The sequence below is a fragment of the Schistocerca piceifrons genome, chromosome 8, assembly GCF_021461385.2.
Source record: "Schistocerca piceifrons isolate TAMUIC-IGC-003096 chromosome 8, iqSchPice1.1, whole genome shotgun sequence".
Classification (NCBI taxonomy): Eukaryota; Metazoa; Arthropoda; class Insecta; order Orthoptera; family Acrididae; genus Schistocerca; species Schistocerca piceifrons.
This window is the reverse complement of record NC_060145.1, coordinates 391,455,667-391,474,907: the sequence shown is the minus strand read 5'-3', so window position 1 is coordinate 391,474,907 and position 19,241 is coordinate 391,455,667. Positions and strand designations below refer to the sequence as shown.

Below are 19,241 nucleotides of genomic sequence, written 5' to 3'. Positions count from 1 at the left end.
AGACTTACCGAGGCAGGCGGTGCCCTGGGGCTCTGTCTTGTACTGCCAGTCCAGCTTGCTGAGCTGCAGGTAGGCGGCCAGCACCGGCACGTCGGAGATCTCCGTCTCGTCGCCGCCCGCCTCCACCAGCAGCACCGTCCAGTCGTCCACCTCGCTTAGCCGGTTCGCCAGGACCGCTCCTGGGGCACACAGAATCTCATTGCAGTTCCTTTGTATGATTAGCACTGTTACGAAACGATCCGCTACATCTAATTTCCGGATTACTCTGTTGCGCCACGCTTCCACTTGGCAAAGTGGACGACGTCGTAAGGACGGTGTTCTACAAACGTACCATCGACTATCTATCGCTCAGACTCATGCATGGAGCCATACCAATAGGCATCCCTGGCGGGAAGAAACAACTGAAAGAGAGGGAAACAAATAAATCACCAGGTCCGGCTAGAATTCCATTTCAGTTGCGAATCCCTCAACAGCGCAAAATCCCAAAAGAATGGAAAGAAGAACGGGTGACGCATGTATAAAAGAATGGTAAAAGAATTGACCCCCAAATTCACAGGCCAATATTCTTAACAGCGGTTTGCTACAGTATTCTTGAACACATAGCCAGGTTTTAGAATGCTTCACTCGTGAGAAACTCAACTTTCTCTTTTCTCACATTACATCCTGCGGAGCCGGCCGCTGTGGCCGCGCGGTTCTAGGCGCTTCCGTCCGGTACCGCGCTGCGGCTACAGTCGCAGGTTCAAATCATGCCTCGGGGATGACTGTGTGTGATGTCCTTCGGTTAGTTAGGTTTAAGTAGTTCTAAGTCTAGGGGACTGATGACTTCAAATGTTAAGTCCCATAGTGCTTAGAGCCATTTGAACCACCCTTCGGACTACGGATGGAGGAAAACAGGCAGATTTCATTTTCCCAGATTTCCGAAAAGCTTTTGACACATTGCCACACGGCAGACTGTTAACAAAGGTACGACCGTACAGAATAGGTTCCCAATAGGTGAGTGGCTAGAACCCAATACGTTGTCCTCGACGGCGAATGTTCGTCAGGGACAAGGGTATCGTCACGAGTGTTCCAGGGAAGTGTGATAGGACGTTACTATTCTCTATACACGTAAATGATTTGACGGTCAGGGGAGCAGCAATCTGTGATTGTTTCCTGATGACGCTGTGGTGTACAGGAAGGTTCAAATGGTTCAAATGACTCTGAGCTCTGTGGGACTTAACATCTGAGGTCATCAGTACCCTAGAACTTAGAACTACTTAAACCTAATTAAGCTAAGGACATCACACACATCCATGGCCGAGGCAGGATTCGAACATGCGACCGTAGTAGTCCCGCGGTTCCGGACTGAAGCGCCAGAACCGCTCGGTCAGCGCGGCCGGCGCTACAGGAAGGTGTCATCGTTAAGTGACTGTAGGACGACGCAAGATAGCTAACTCTAAATGTAGAAAAATGGAAGTTAATGCAGATGAGTAGGAAAAACAAACAATCAATGTCCGAATACAGCGTTAGTAGTGTCCCGCTTGACACAGTCACATTGTTTAAATATATGGACGTAATGTTGGAAAGCAATATGAAATGTAACCAGCATGTTAGGATTGTGTTGGGGAAGGTGAATGGTCGACATTGGTTAACTGGGGAAAATTTAGGAAAGTGTGGTTGATCTACAAAGGAGACCTTATGTAGGACACTAGTACGACCCATTCTTGAGTTCTGCTCTAGTGTTTGGCATCCGAACCAGATCGGATTAAAGGAAAACATCGAATGAATTCAGGGGCAGGCTGTTAGATTTGCTACCGGTCGGTCCAAACAACATGCAAGTCTGAGGGATGCTTTGGGAACTCAGATAGGAATCCCTGATGAGAAGGGTCGTTCTTTCTGAGAAATGCAGCATCTGAAGATGACTGCAGAATGATTCTTCTGCCTCCATAATGCATTTCACATAAGGACCACAAAAATGAGATGTGAGAAATTAGGAGTCGTATGGAGGCCTATCAACCGTCGATTTTTCCTCACCCAATTTGTGAATGCAACAGTAAAGTAAATGACTAGTAGTCGTACAGGGTAACCTCAGCCACGCATGGTATGGTGGCTTGCGGAGTATGTATATAGGTGCAGGCGTGTTGCGGGACAGGAACTACGTAGGTGCAGTGGCGCAGGAATTTGTATTCAGAACAATGACATCGCGTAGTCGCCACCTGAAGCTTCTGAAAGGAGAAATAGCGACCCCATTACAGTACTACCGGGGCTGTAGAGCTGCTGTTACGACAAGAAAACTGGAGCACTGGTGTCGTGGTTGCTCAACTGTCTGTCCTCACCCCCTGAATTGACGAGCAAAACTGCTATTGCCTCAGAAATGTTAGTGGACCAGGCTAGAGGTATACATCGCCAAATCCGGACACTCTGTCCTGCCCAGCTGATTGTCACTAGGCAAGATCCGTGCCAGTATTCGAGCCAAAATGAACCAGCAAGATGCCACCAACAGACCTTGTCTTCAGTAACAGACTTCGCTGTCTGCTTGCTCCTGGCTGCCTTCTTGGTGGACTGGGATTCGAGCCTGAGCCATCTAGTTGGGCATGCATTTCTGTTGTTCAGTATCGTCCTGCCGGCCACAAGCCACCACCGTCATCAACGCTGGGGACTGCGTTTTGATCCCGTCTGGCCCAGTACATTTCGTGCTGAGCTACAGGGGCAGGCCAGATGCCAAGGGCATAACGCATTGCCCTTTGCACAGTGCCAAACAGTGTGAGTGTGCTTATTTGTACAAGGTGATTTTCCAATAGTAAATGGGAAGTGTAAATGGGACGTGTGGGCTTGTATGGTAATGTGAATTAAAAATTTACTCAGTGCGACTTCTATATTTGAACTAGAAAAACAACTGTGTCATTAAAGGGCTCCAATTACATTTGAAGCTTAAAGTGTGTTTCTCTTCAGACAAATTTGTCAGTTACGACCACATGGAGGCAAGCTTGGGGTGCTTAAACAATATACCTATTTCCCAAAAGATTTGTACAGTGGGGGCCGCTAATGAGTGGATTTATTAGTATAAAAATTTGATTTTTATTTTTCACTTGATGTCCGTCAGCGCCTTCTGCCTGGCGGCTAGTTGCAGCGTCTCAGTCACATTGTCCAGAACCGGACATAACCACTTTGAAACTCACGTGTTGAACCATCAGCAGCTAAATTCACGTATTGCTGGCGAGGTAACACTACCGAACTGCGCGTCTTCGATTTGGCTGACCAATAGGGAGGCCTGGAGGTGGTCAAGTGGGTGTGGGAACGCGGCCAGCCTCTGGGAGCGGACACGCCGTTCGCTCTCTTCTGCTGGCAGCTTCCGACCTGACCAGACGTTCTGATATCCTGCTCCCTTGGGCAGCAGCCCATTCAGACTCAGTGGCTTCACTAGGCCTGCCTTTCCTTTTTATGGCATTAAACATTCATGCAGTTAAAAATATGTTTGATATTTCACCTCAACGGGTGCCCACTGCTTTCCATTTCTGGCCAACCCTGACGCATTAACAGATTTCTGCATGAAATACGTACACATTCTCATTACACGTTCAGCAGTGAGAGGGTGAAACAGCATCATTGTGAGCAAATGCATGAAGAGAACTCAAAATGGCTTTGAGCACTATGTGACTTAACATCTGAGATCATCAGTCCCTTAGAACTCAGAACTACACTACTGGCCATTACAATTGCTACACCAAGAAGAAATGCAGATCATAAACGGGTATGCATTGGACAAGTAAATTATACTAGAACTGACATGTGATTGCATTTTCACGCAATTTGGGTGCATAGATCCTGAGAAATCAGTACCCAGAACAACCACCTCTGGACGTAATAACGGCCTTGATACGCCTGGGCATTGAGTCAAACAGAGCTTGGATGGCGTGTACAGGTACAGCCGCCCATGCAGCTTTAACACGATGCCACGGTTTATCAAGAGTAGTGACTGGCATATTGTGACGAGCCAGTTGCGCGGTCACCATTGACCAGACGTTTTCAATTGGTGAGAGATCTGGAGAATGTGCTGGCCAGGGCAGCAGTCGAACATTTTCTGTATCCAGAAAGGCCCGTACAGGACCTGCAACATGCGGTCGTGCATAATCCTGCTGAAATGTAGGGTTTCGCAGGGATCGAATGAAGGGTTGAGCCACGGGTCGTAACACATCTGAAATGTACCGTCCACCGTTCGAAGTGCCGTCAATGCGAACAAGAGGTGACCGAGACGTGTGACAATGGCACCCCATACCATCACGCCGGCTGATACGCCAGTATGGCGATGACGAATACACGCATCCAATGTGCGTTCACAGCGATGTCGCCAAACACGGATGCGACCATCATGATGCTGTACACAGAACCGGGATTCATCCGAAAAAATGACGTTTTGCCATTCGTGCACCCAGGTTCGTCATTGAGTACACCATCGCAGGCGCTCCTGTCTGTGATGTAGCGTCAAGGGTAACAGCAGCCATGTCTCCGAGTTGACAGTTCATGCTGCTGCAAACGTCGTCGAACTGTTCGTGCAGATCGTTGTTGTCTTGCAAACATCCCCATCTATTGACTCAGGGATCGAGACGTGGCTGAACGATCCGTTACAGCCATGCAGGTAAGATGCCTGTCATCTCGACTGCTAGTGATTCGAGGCCTCCTGAACCCACCGATTCCATATTCCGCTAACAGTCATTGGATCTCGACCAAAGCGAGCAGCAATGTCGCAATAAGATAAACCGCAATCGCGATCGACTACAATCTGACCTTTATCAAAGTCGGAAACGTGATGGTACGCATTTCTCCTCCTTACACGAGGCATCACAACAACGTTTCACCAGGCAACGCCGGTCAACTGCTATTTGTGTATGAGAAATCGGTTGGAAACTTTCCTCATGTCAGCACGTTGTAGGTGTCGCCACCGGCGCCAACCTTGTTTGAATGCTCTGAAAAGCTAATCATTTGCATATCACAGCAACTCCTTCCTGTCGGTTAAATTTAGCGCCTGTAGCACGTCTCTTCGTGGTGTAGCAATTTTAATGGCCAGTAGTGTACTTAAACCTAACTAACCTAAGGACATCACACACATCCACGCCCGAGGCAGGATTCGAACCTGCGACTGTAGCAACAGCACGGTTCCAGACTGAAGTGCCTAGAACCGCTCGGCCACAACGGCTGACCATGAAGAGAACTCAGTGGCCGTGTGTTAACTTATACAAAAATCACTTCAAAAGAACTGTACAATGCTTGTTTTTTACATTCAGTTTATTTCATATACCTTTGGTACGTTTACAGTATGTTGATACATTCTTGAAAGACAGAATGTCTCTTTCAGCTGCTTTACTCCACCGCTATACTAAGACCAATATACCTGAATGGTATAAGTCAGAACTACTATAACTCTGCATGTTGCTTGAAGCGGGCATTAAATGCAACAGCCACCTTGATGGAGTACTACGACAATGTAATTTGGGAAACAGCTTAATTCAAATTTGAGCACAAGCGAGAAGGATGTTTCTATGACTTCCACGAGTAACGAAGATGCAGAATAAATTTGGGATTTTTGAAAGAAAGTGTTGTGCGTGTCTTTTTGAGTGACCCTCGTATTATGTTAAATCCGTAGCACGTAGTCACCATTTGAATATACCAAATCACTTCAGTGGGTGCTTAGAATGTAAGTCTGACTCCAAGAAATACTTATGTGGTAAGCTTTCGTTTGAGATCAGGCTACTGACCCAAACAGACTTATCCAACTTAATGCTAAGTTTCACGTACCTATCGTGAAGCGGCTACCAAACCAGTGATTTTTTCACCGTGAATCTGATACCAAAAGCATGGCACGCAAGATTATTACTACACTCATGCTCATAAATTAAGGATAATGCTGATACATGGTGAAACAACGCTTTGGTGGGCGGTTTGCGGGTTTTAATCACCTCGGAGTATGACCATGCGGTGCATTTGACCTGCGGTGGTCTCACGGTGGCCCTGGCAGCAGTCCACATACGCAGAGGTGTGTTGGTGCATGTCAGAGTACGGTGCAGCGAGTAAGTTTGCAGACTTTTTCAGACGTGCTAATGGTGACTGTGTGTTGAAAATGGCTCAAAGAACACATATTGATGACGTTATGTGAGGTAGAATACTAGGGCGACTGGAGGCCGTTCCTAGCAAGGGCCCTCTGTGTGGCACAAAGTGTGATCTCAAGATTATGGCAACGATTTCAGCAGACAGGAAGCGTGTCCAGGTGCTACAGTACGGGACGTCCACAATGTAAAACACCACAAGAAGGCCGATAGCTCACCATCACTGCCCACAGACGGCCACGGAGTACTGCAGGTAGCCTTGCTCGGGACCTTACCGCAGCCACTGGAACAGTTGTCTCCAGACACACAGTGTACAGACGGCTGAACAGGCATGGTTCATTCGCCTGGAGACCTGCAAGGTGCATTCCACTTACCACTGGTCACAGGAGAACCTGTAAAGCCTGGTGTCAACAACACAGTACATGCTCATTGGAACAGTGGTCCCAGGTTACCTTCTCGGACGAGTCCAGGTGTAGTCTGAACAGTGATTCTCGCCGGGTTTTCATTTGGCGTGAACCAGGAACCAGATACCAACCCCTTAATGTCCTTGAAAGGGACCTGTATGGAGGTCGTGGTTTGATGGGTGGGATTATGACTGGTGCATGTACACTCCTGCATGTCTTTGACAGAGGAGCTGTAACAGGTCAGGTGTATCGGGACGTCATTTTCCACCAGTATGTGCGCCTTTTCAGGGATGCAGCGGGTCCCACATTCCTCCTGATGGATGATAACGCACGGCCCCACCGAGCTACCGTAGTGGAGGAGTACATGGAAACAGAAGATATCAGGCGCATGGAGTGGCTTGCCTGTTCTCCAGACCTAAACCCCATCGAGCACGACTGGGATGCTCTCGGTCGACGTATTGCTGCACGCCTTCAAACCCCTACGACACTTCAGGAGCTCCGACAGGCACTGGTGCAAGAATGGGAGGCTATACCCCAGCAGCTGCTCGACCATCTGATCCAGAGTATGCCACCCCATTGTGCGGCCTGTGCACGTGTACATGGTGATCATATCCCATATTGATGTCGGGGTAGATGCGCAGGGAACAGTGGCGTTTTGTAGCACATGTGTTTCGTGACGGTTTTCTCGACTTATCACCAATACCGTGGACTTACAGATCTGTGTCGTGTGTGTTCCCTATCCTCCTATGCTATTAGCGCCTGCTTTGTGTAGTGCCAAGTTGTGTGGCACCACATTCTGCAATTATCCTTAATTTATGAGCATGAGTGTATTTTCTAATCATACAATCTAAGACAAAAGAAAATACGTCGCACAAGGAAGGAATTACCTGAATCAGGATGGTATCGGTAGATGTAACATACATGTGCACACAAACAAATGATTACAATTTCAGACAGATTGGATGCTTTATTCAAGAGAAAGAGCTTCACAAATTGAGCAAGTCAGTAACACGATGATCTATCTTCGGCCCTTATGTAAGCAGTCACCCGGCTTGAAATTGACATCTTGAAGGATATCGTGCCAAATTCTGTCCAACTGGTGCATTAGTTATCAGAATCCCGAGTCAGTTGGAAGGCCCTTCCCATAATACGAGGGTAATCCCAAAAGTAAGGTCTCCTATTTTTTTATAAGTACATGGACCTGTTTATTCGTACAATGGTTTACGTCAGTTTAGAGCTTGAACATTTAGCTATTTTTCGACATAATCACCATTTCTGTCGATACGTTTTTGTAGACGCTGTGGCAGTTTTTGTATGCCATGTCATACCAGCTCGCCGCCATGCTGTTCAGAAAGTTATGAACCTCTTCTTTCACCTCGTCGTCGGAGCTAAATCGCTTCCCGGCAAATGTTCTTTTAACTTAGAGAACAGGTGATAGTCACTGGGCGCCAAGTCAGGACCATATGGTGGGTGGGTGATTATGTTCCACTGAAACTGTTGCAGGAGACAACGGTTTACCGAGCGACGTGTGGGCGAGCGTTGTCATGGAGAATGTGTACTCCTTTGCTCAACATTCCTCTTCTCCGGTTCTGAACTGCCCGTTTGAGTTTTTTCAGAGCCTCACAGTACCTGTCAGCGTTAATTGTGGTCCCAGTGGGCATAACGTCGACCAACAATGCCCCTTACCGATCCCAAAAAACGGTTGTCATGACTTTACCGGCAGACTGTGTTTGTTTGAATTTCCGCGGCTTTGGCGAAGAAGGGTGCCACCACTGGCGTGATTGTTGCTTGGTCTCAGGTGTAATGTTGTATGCCCAAGTTTCGTCACCCGTGATAGTTGAGTCCAGAAAGTTGTCCTGTTCGGCGGTGAAGAAATGCGCGGGAAGCATCAACTCGTTGCCGCATGTGGTCCTCAGTCAGCATGCGTGGCACCCATCTTGCTCACACCTTCCGGTAGTTCAATGTTTCCGTTAAAATTCTATGAGCGGTGCTTCGGGAAACCTCAGGAACCAACGTGCAGAGATCATCCAGGGTGATCCGCCGATCTTCACGCATACTTTGCTCAACCTTCAACACTGTCTCCTCAGAAATTGACGGTTTACCGTTCCTTTGTTCGTCGTGAATTTCAGTCCGACCAGCTGCAAACTCTCTACACCACTTAGGAACATTTTTGACATCCATGCACGACTCACCATACAGTTCCGTCAATTGGCGATGGATTTCAATCGGCGCAGTGCCCTTTGCGTTCAAAAACCGAATAATTGCGCGCAACTCTTACCTGGTGGTAACATCCAACGGGAGCTCCATTCTTAACGGCTGCCAAGCCAAGACTGATCGCCTCAGCGTGGCGTGCACATGTTTACGCACAGTGCGTGAAGGATTCTTCATAACAGTGTCACCAACTGCCACACAAACAGAGTTCTGTACTTATAAAAAATAGGAGACCTTACTTTTAGGATTACCCTACCATGCCGGCCAAGGTAGGCTTTGGTAAGCACGAAGACAAGCAGCAGAAACTCTCGCCAGTTTAGGAAGGCATCATCTTGCTGAAACGTTAGCCAGGATGGCATTGCATGAAGAGCAACAAAACAGGGCGTGGAATATTGTCGAGTACCGCTGCGCTGTAAGGGTTCCGCGGATGGCAACCAAAGGGGTCCTATAGAAATAAATGGCATTCCAGACCATCACTCACGGTTGTCGCGCTGCACGGCGCGCAGCAGCCAGGTTGGTATCCCAGCGCTGTCGTTTGCATCTCCAGACATGTCCTCGCTGGTCGCTGGGACTCAGTTCGAAGCGGGAATTGTATTCCAGTCTATGAGGTTCCAGACCATGACGACCAGCAGAGACGTGTCTGGAGACGCCCCAACGGTGATTAGCTACCAAGATGACCGTCACCCGTCATACGGACCGACAACCAGGACCGATGATCTCGGGTGCAATTTTTTTTAATAGCAAGCCCCCTTTGGTTTTCATCCGTGGCATTTGTCAACCGTGGCACCCTTAGAGCACAGTGGTACGTCGAGGAAATTCTACGCCCCATTTTGATGCTCTTCATGCAAGCCATCCTCGAGTTACATTTCAGCAAGATAATGCACTTCCGCACACGGCGAGGGCTTTCACTGTTATTGCTTGTGCTTGCCAAACCATACCTTGGCCAGCAAGGTCGCCAGATCTCCACCAAATGAGAACGTTTGGAGCATTATTGGCAGGGCCCTCTAACAAAAAATGGTTCAAATGGCTCTGAGGACTATGGGACTCAACTGCTGTGGTCATCAGTCCCCTAGAACTTAGAACTACTTAAACCTAACTAACCTAAGGACATCACACACACCCATGCCCGAGGCAGGATTCGAACCTGCGACCGTAGGAGCAGCGCAGCTCCGGACTGGAGCGCCTAGAACCGCACAACCACCGCGGCCGGCGGCCCTCTAACATAACCGAGCGATGTGGCGTAGTGGTGTGCTAATCACACACTGGACTCGCATTCGGGAGGACGACGGTTCAATCCCGTCTCCAGCCATCCTGATTTAGGTTTTCCGTGATTTCCCTAAATCGTTTCAGGCAAGTGCCGGGATGGTTCCTTTGAAAGGGCACGGCCGATTTCCTTCCCCATCCTTCCCTAACCCGAGCTTGCGCTCCGTCTCTAATGACCTCGTTGTCGACGGGACGTTAAACACTAACCACCACCACCGCCCTCCAACATGCTCGAGATTTTTTTAATCTGACGCAGCAATTGGACAGAATTTGGCACGAGAAGACATCCAATAACTATACCAATCAATGTCTAGGTGAATAACTGCTTGCATGAGGGCCAGGAGTGGACCAACATGTACTGACTTGCTCACTTTTTCTGAAGTTCTAATCATTTGCTTGTCTGTACATGTTACGTCACATCTACCGATTTCCGTGTCATTCGGATAATTCCTTCGTGGTGCATAGTACTTTTTTGTCATAGAGTGTATTACAAAATATAAGAGATATCGACACGCGCAAAGGTGTCCACACATTTTACCGCATTCAGCACGCAGAGGGTAGCCACAACAGTGGTAGCAGCCAGTCCACTACAATCAAATGTCGAGAGGTGTGCCAGAAATCACGTATTTGTTACAAATCACAATGAGTGAGAAGTCGTAGTTTTCACAGTAACAACTTTAAGGTATCTGGCTGTGATTTCAACCACAATTAGATGTTGCAAGTAGCAACTAAAAGTAGCATTGAACGTTCAGCGCCGTTTAATGGCCGAAGTTCCTACTTCGTTCTAGGGACCTTACGTCTCTTACTTTGATGTATAAATTATTTACGTCGAAGAAATGAACCAAGAAGCTAATTTGTTCTGAGGAAAGTTTCACACATGTTTACCAGGCAACAGCACTTGTATGTTACGCCCCCCCCTCCCCCCCCCCCCCCACCCAATATTTTGGCTGTGTAGCGTAGCCCGAAGTCTAGGTTATGTTGAAAGAAGGCAATTTGGTTGAGAGTTCTTTAAGCCAACGTATGTGAATGACCCATAGCATAACCTAATGTTAACGTTCATGCCTTATTTAAGTACACTGAAAGCACCTTTAATCATAAAATGTATAACTGCACGGTAAATTCATAAAATGTTTATTATATAACGGACGAGGCTCTGACTAATACCTTTGATGCGTATTGTACACATTATATACATATATCGCACGGAAAATACGGGGGAAGAGGGGGGGGGGGGGGGCGGAGGTCCACTAGTATAGTTTTAACAAATATTGAACAGTAGTGTATTCAAAAGATGAATTTTTGCAACATTGCACAGTTAAACTATTATATGTATCTTCAAGTACCGCACTTAAACTATTCCTGGTGTCAGCTTTTAATTAGAAGACCCGTACTTGCCACTCTTCTCACTTACATACAATTAAACTTGGGGTGATATTTCTATCGAACATGCATGGGATAGACTGAAAAGGGCTGTTTATGAACGACATGACCCGCCAACCACTCTGAGGGAATGGGACAATCTGGATCAACAGTGCCTTGATGAAATGGTTCAAATGTCTCTAAGCTCTACGGGACTTAACATTTGAGGTCATCAGTCCCCTAGAACTTAGAACTACTTAAACTTAACTAACCTAAGGATATCACACACATCCATGCCCGAGGCAGGATTCGAACCTACGACCGTAGCAGCAGCGCGGTTCCTGGCTGAAGCGCCTAGAACCGCTCGGCCACGTGCCTTGATGAACTTGTGGATAGTATGCCACGACGAATACAGGCTTGCATCAATGCAAGACCTGCTACCGGGTATTAGAGGTACCAGTGTGTATAGCAATCTGGACTACCACCTCTGAAGTTCTCGCTCTATGGTGATACAATATGCAATGTGTAGTTTTCATGAACAATAAAAAGGGCGGAAATGATGTTTATCTTGATCTCTATTCCAATTTTGGTACAGGTTGAAAAGCGTCAAAGCTTTTCATGTTTTTAATTAAAGGAGATAATTGCTTTTAAAATCAGTCATTAGTTTATTGCAATATATGAAGTGTGATGGGGGTGAATTATTGTGTCATTAAGCATCGGTAAAGGGCTATGGTTCTTCTCTTTGCAAACTTGGTACACTTTGTGCATGGAAGGAATTCTTCTGATGCGTTCGTAGCTAGGAAGCCCGGCGACCAGGTGGACACAGGTAGTGCGCCCACGGGCGAGCGGCGGTCGAGCTCCTATGTCGGCACACTTCACAGAGGGCAGGCCCCCAGAGGATTAGCGACAGGCGAAGACGCTGCATACATCAACACGCTGCCAATAGAAGCCGTAGACATTCGCACGTGTGCCCGAGCCAGCGGAAACTATAAACAGAGCGAAAAACAACTTTGCCACGATTCTAGGTAACACGGACAGACCGGCGAGTTGAATAGCAACAGCACGACTTGGGTGCCCAAGAATCTCAAGTGGCCCGGGGAATTTTGGCCGTTTCCCGCGAGCAGAGTCATCTGTTCAGCTATGCCGGCCGGAGTGGCCGTGCGGTTTTAGGCGCTACAGTCTGGAACCGAGCGACCGCTACGGTCGCAGGTTCGAATCCTGCCTCGGGCATGGATGTGTGTGATGTCCTTAGGTTAGTTAGGTTTAATTAGTTCTAAGTTCTAGGCGACTGACGACCTCAGAAGTTAAGTCGCATAGTGCTCAAAGCCATTTGAATCATTTTTTGTTCAGCTGTTTTTTTTTATTCCTTCTCATTTATTACACCAGGTCAACCCGTCTCGTGCAATTTATTTATATGTTAAATTAGAATGAAGACATACAATGCTCATGTTAAACATGTTAAAAGGCAAATACCAGGGCAGACACCTTATATAATTCACTTGTTGTGACCTGTTGGTGCCATTTCAATTATATTTGTTGTTTTTTATGATACTTTCTACAGTATCTGGCGACGGAAATATTGTACTTTCGTTTATCATTATTTGAATAATTTGTGTGTGATTGTTAAATGAACTGGATAAAATTTCAATTATTATTGCATATGTAGTTTTATGAAGCCTCACTGAATAAACCACTTATATGTTGAACAGCCCTCCTTGCATTTCATTTATAGAGTTTAAATACAAATTCACACCTCTTTCTCCCTCCCACACGAGGTATCATGCAAGCTTCTGGAGCTCTCGGAACCGAGGTGATAAAAAACTTTCCCTGATGTGTGAATTATATCTGTTAGACGATGCTAGCTGATTTTGTTCATGTCTACTGACGATGCGACTTCGGTTTAATCACATTAGGATAGTGTCCGTTATAATTAGATCTGAAGATGATCGTTGTGGAACGAAATTTATAGCCTGATGACAATTTTGTTTGGGACCATAGACTGCAATTAAAAAGACAAATTCTGTGCTTCTTGTTTTTATCTGGCAGTAAGTCGCAATTTGTACGGCAGAAAAGAAATTTCACTGCTAAAGATGCAAAGTCAAGAGTTTTTCCCCTTGGTCTCGTAAATCCTGAAATCGTGTAACTTCACGCTTGATGCTTTTTTTCTGTTTAACGTAAAACTAAAAGTAAAAAAGCTTCGTCATCGTCAAAAACCCCTTAGCTCGCGAAGGTGTCGTCTGTCACCCCGAGCGATAATTTTCGAACTCACTCTCCAAGGGTCAGTTCTGGCGGAATGCTTCTATATCCCTACCGTCCTTTCTTTTCCTCGGTAAGTCGCCAACCCTACAATGTTTTACTGTCGGTTGCATTATGGCCTTGTTTGTTTGTTGAAATGTGCATGTTGCGAGTTAGTACAAGTTGTGTCGCAGAAACGCGTAAATTTTAACGGTCCCAAGTCTGACAGAATTATTAGTCAGCCTGTGGAAGAAGACGTCAGTGAAAAACAAAGAAAGACGACGATTTTGCAGTAGCCTGCGACCACAAATCTGCAAACGCACAAGAGACTCATTCAGAGGAAGAATTTCAGTACAACCGCAATGGGCACCTTTCTGTTTCTCCAGTAAAATACTTAAAATGTTCTGAGTGGTGGTAAAGAAAAATGTAGGTCCCAACAGTAACGTCAGTTTTGCAAACTTTCTTTTTGAACCTACCAAGTGCCATTTTTACGCAAAAGCTTAAGCCTGCAAAGTTTGACATAAAAATTTACTTGCTACAGGGTACTGTAGTTTTTCAGAACGTAAATTTCAGTTCTCTCACATTACGTTTACACCCATCAATAAAGAAGTCGCAGTGTGATTCTGTGAAATAAAAAGTAAAATACCGGAATAAAATCAACAATAGATATTTAAACAATTCTTATGTAATTGTGAAAATAAATCCATATATATTAGAGAGTGTGTATATATATATATATATATATATATATATATATATATATATATATATATATATATATATATATATGTGTGTGTGTGTGTGTGTGTGGTGTGTGTGTGTGTGTGTGTGTGTGTGTGTGTGTGTGTGTGTGTGTTCCATAACTCCTCCTAAATCATTAGTCCGATTGCAATCGAACTTTTCACACAAATACCTTACCGTCAGACAACAATCACTATGGGGGTAAGAACCACTTACCTATCATAGTTCAGAGGGTATGACATCATAAACACTGAGATGGGTGAAACACTGCCGCATTCTACATGACGTTTAAATTTGTTACGCTGTTTCTTTTCCACTAACTATTTGAAACACATTTTCAAACAGTATCCACATATGCCGCTGAATGTACGTACAAAATTATATCATTGCATGTCACATAGATCAGGAAATATGACGTTTTAAACACTATGATGCGTGAAAAGGCAGAGCGGTTCTAGGCGCTTCAGTCCGGAACCGCCCGACCGCTACGGTCGCAGGTTCTAATCCTGCCTCGGGCATGGATGTGTGTGATGTCCATAGGTTAGTTAGGTTTAAGTAGTTCTATGTCTAGGGGACTGATAACCTCAGATGTTAGGCCCCATAGCGCTTCGACCAATTTGACCCTTTTGAAGCACAAACCACCGCCATTTGGGACTTCAAAAGAGACAAGCGAGAGCTCATTGGAGGGCAGGGTGAACGTTTGTTGTGTTTTCTGATGAAAACTGGTTCTGCCACGGTGCCAGTGATAGCCGTGTGTTGGTTAGAAGGGAGCCAGTTGAGGGTCTGCAACTAGCCTGTCTGTTTGGTAGACCCACTGGAATTAGGGCTGCAGCTATGGTCGTTGATGATATTTGGTATGGCATCGGAAGCACTCTCGCGGTTATTCTAAGCAACCTGACTGTTAATTTGTACGTTAATCTGGTGATACAAATTATTGTGCTGCCATTAATGAACAGCGTTCTATGGGGTGTTTTCCAACGGGATAACGCTCGCCTACGTACGGCTCTTAACCCAACATGCTCTACAGAGCGTCGACATGTTGCCTTGGTCTGCTCGATCACCAGAACTCTCTCCCATCAAGCGCACATGGGACACTATCGAGCGTCAACTCCAGCGTCGTCCATAACAACCATTACCTGTCCCCGTATCGACCTTCCAGGTGCGACAGATATGGAACTCCATACCACAAACTGACATCCGGCACCTGTACAACACAATGCATGCACAGTCGCGGTTATTAACGTACCAGTGTTTCATACATTGAAGAGCCAAAGAAACTGTCATACCAGCCTAATATTGTGTAGGGCCCCGCGAGCATGTAGAAGTGCCGCAACACGACGTGGCATGAACTCGACTAATGTCTGATGTAGTGCTGGAGGGAATTGACAACATGAATCCTGCAGGGCTGTTCATAAATTCGTAAGAGTACGAGCATTTAGAGATGTCTCCTCAATAGTACGTTACAAGGCATCCCAGATGTGCTGAATAATGTTAGTGTCTAGGGAGTTTGGCGGCCAGCGGAACTCAGAAAATTTTCCTGGAGCCACTGTGTAGCGATTCGGGATGTGTAGGATGTCGCACTGTCCTGCTAGAATTGGTCAAGTCCGTCGGAATGCACAATGGACATGAATGGATGCAGATGACCAGACAGGATGCTTAAGTACGTGTCACCTGTCAGAGTAGTATAGACGTATCAGGAGTCCCACACCATTACAGAGCCTCCACCACCCTTAACAGTCGCCTGCTGACATGCAGGGTCCATGGATTCATGAGTTTGTCTCCGTACCATTACACGTCCGTCCACTCGATACAATTTGAGACTCGTCCGACCAGGCAGTATGTTTCCAGTCATCAACAATCCAAGTCGGTGTAGACGGGCCTAGGGAGGCGTAAAGCTTTGAGTCGTGCAGTCATCAAGGGTACATGGGTGGACCTTTCGGCTCCGAAAGCCCGTATCGATGATGTTTCGTTGAATGGTTAGCATGCTGATACTTGTAGATGGCCCAGCATTGAAATCTGCAGCAGTCTGCGGAAAGGTTACACTTCCGGCACGTTGAACGATTCACTTGAGTCGTCGTTGCAGGATCTTTTACCGGCCGCAGTGAGGTCGGATATTTGATGTTGTACCAGATTCCTGATATTCACGGTAACTCGCGAAATGGTCGTATGGGAAAATCCCTGTTTCGTCGCTTCCTCGGAGATGCTGTGTCCCAGCGCTCGTATGCCGGTATAACAGCACGTTCAAACTCACTTAGATCTTGATAACCTCCCATAACAGCAGCAGTAATCGATATAACAGCTGTGCCAGACACTTGTTGTCTTATATAGGGGTTGCCGACCACAGCGTCGTATTGTGCCTTTTTACATATCTCCGTATTTGAATACGTGTCCCTGTACACGTTTCTTTGGCGCTTCAGTGTATTTACAGTGGGTCATCTCGCGCTTACCTTAACCTGTGATCTTGCAATGTTCATCACTTAAATATGTCATTACTCTACTTCAATTATTTTTTGGTGCTGCGATTTTTTCCGTCAGTGTAAAAATACAGTTCTCATTCTGCATGTGTGAAAGGTTTACAGTGTGTAGATACATCCTTCCCGCTTGTTTTCAAACTTAGTTCAACCTGTTCCCGTGAGTGGTGCCGTCACAGGATGTCTTCAAGATGGCTGCTACAATTGACGTTCGTCAGAAGCAACGTGCTGTGAAAACGAGACAGTGGGAAACATCCACAAGAGGTTGCAAAATGTGTATGCAGATGCTGCTGTCGATCGCAGTACATTTAGTCGGTGGGCAAGTAGGTTACCTGATGAAAGCGGGCATGACAAAATTGAGGACTGTCCTCACAGCGGCAGGCCTCGTACTGCACACACTCCAGGCAATGTGCAGAGAGTTAACGAATTGGCGACTGTTGACAGACGCATCACAGTGAACGAATTGTCACGCTATGTTGGGATAGGGGAAGGAAGTGTTTGCAGAATACTGAATGTGTTTGCGTTAAAAAAGTTTTGTGCCAGGTGGTTCCCAGGATGTTGACAGTGGCTCAGAAAGAAAAAAAAAAAAACAGTAAGCAGCGAACTTTTGGAACAGTACAAGAATGGTGGAGATGAATTTCTTGGAAGAATTGTGACAGGTGATACACGGCTCCATCATTTTTCACCAGACGAATAGGCAATCGATGGAGTGGCATCACGCAAATTCACCCAAGAAAAAAAATTCAAAAACCACACCTTCTGCTGTAAAAGTTATGGTGTTTTTCGATTCCGAAGGACTCGTGCTTGTGGACATCATGCCAAGTGGAACCACCATAAATTCTGATGCATATGTGACGACATTGAAGAAACTTCAAGCTCGACTGAGTCGTGTTCGACCACATCGGCAAAAGCAGGATGTTTTGCTGTTGCACGACAATGCACGCCACATTTCAGTCAAAAAACCACGGATGCGATCACAAAATTCGGATGGACAACACTGAAACACCTGCCTTACAGTCATGACCTGGCTCCATGTGACTATCATCTCATTGAGAAACTGAAAGAGTCTCTTCGTGAACAAGGTTTGAAGATGATGACTCCCTTGTGCACGCTGCCAAACAGTGGCTCCAACAGGTTGGTCCAGAATTTTACCGTGCGGGTGTACAGGCGCTGGTTCCAAGATGGCGTAAGGCAGTTGAGAGGGATGGAAATTATCTTGAGAAATGAAAATATTGTCCCTAAAGGATGTATCTACACACTGTAAAACTTTCAAACATGTAGAATAAAAGATGGATTTAAAAAAAAATAGTGTGCATTCCTTTTGGAGTGACCTTCATATTTACGGTTTAAATCTCTGAACACAGGGGTCCCAGCCCAGAGACCGCACCTTGTAGTAAACGTCGCAGAAAATTCACCTCGAGAGTTAAGGTTTAAATGACATATGCCAGAGGTATTGACTCACCCGCGGACCCGGCGCCGACTATGATGAAGTCGTAGGAGTCGAGCAGCATGTCTGGCTGCATCTCGATGGGCCGCGACTCGGGGTCCAGCAGGTCGTAGTTGAAGTAGGCGATGGCGGCCACCAGCGCCGGGAAGAACCATGAAACGGTGGATGCCGCCGACGAAAGCAGCGTCGGCAGGGACGCCGTCACCGAACTCATCCTGCGGGCAGACCAGAGCTTGTTACTCACTACCTGCCTCCTCTGAGTGCTTACAGGCAGTACACGTATCGAGAAAACTGCTCGCTTTTCTATGGAGCTACTCGTTCTAGGACTCTACCACTTGCCGGCTTTCAACTATCTGCTTACGCTACGACAAACATGCGCGGGTCCAAGGTTTGTTGGGAAGAAAGCGGTCTCATTGCTATTTTCCCGCCGCGCGGGGTAGCCGAGCGGTCTTATGCGCTTTGTCACGGTCCGCGTGGCTTCCCCCGTCGGAGGTTCGTGTCCTCTCTCGGGCATGGGTCTGTGTGTCGTCCTTAGCGTAAGTTAGTTTAAGTTAGATTAAGTAGTGTGTAAGATTAGCAACAGATGACCTCAGCAGTGTGGTCCCAGAAGTCCTTACCACAAATTTCGAATTTCATGCTATTTTCCCCCCTACACCTCCTGCAAACCCCCCACCTCACCCTACCACCATGCTCGCCATCTATAACAATAATAGAAGATAAGAGGAAAGCAATCAACCCTAAGGTCGGTTTGAACACCACAGTGCTTTTCTAGGCATGGTCCAATTGAAGGTGTCTCTCTTCCTCCGACCTTTATACTGACTTACAGAGGCAGTTATGGTGGGTCCTACAATTTAACGTCGAATAAGAACCTCGAACCCCGATGCAGCCCAGCTTCACTTTCATACACTACTGGCCATTAAAATTGCTACACCAAGAAGAAATGCAGATGATAAACGGGTATTCATTGGACAAATATATTACACTAGAACTGACATTTGATTACATTTTCACGCAATTTGGGTGCATAGAT

At 46.4% G+C, this 19,241-nt stretch overlaps 1 protein-coding gene across 1 annotated transcript in view; it reads right to left on the bottom strand.

The window, feature by feature from the left end:
• The window catches only part of LOC124711355 (glucose dehydrogenase [FAD, quinone]-like), a 108,171-nt gene extending 89,746 nt beyond the window's left edge, over positions 1 to 18,425 (bottom strand). The window contains exons 1-2 of the mRNA XM_047241391.1: positions 18,227 to 18,425; positions 9 to 179 (exon numbers count right to left, since the gene is read on the bottom strand). Coding sequence (XP_047097347.1) covers positions 9 to 179; positions 18,227 to 18,425 — 370 coding nt within the window. The remainder of the gene's footprint in view (positions 1 to 8; positions 180 to 18,226) is intronic.
• Positions 18,426 to 19,241: the final 816 nt, after the last annotated feature.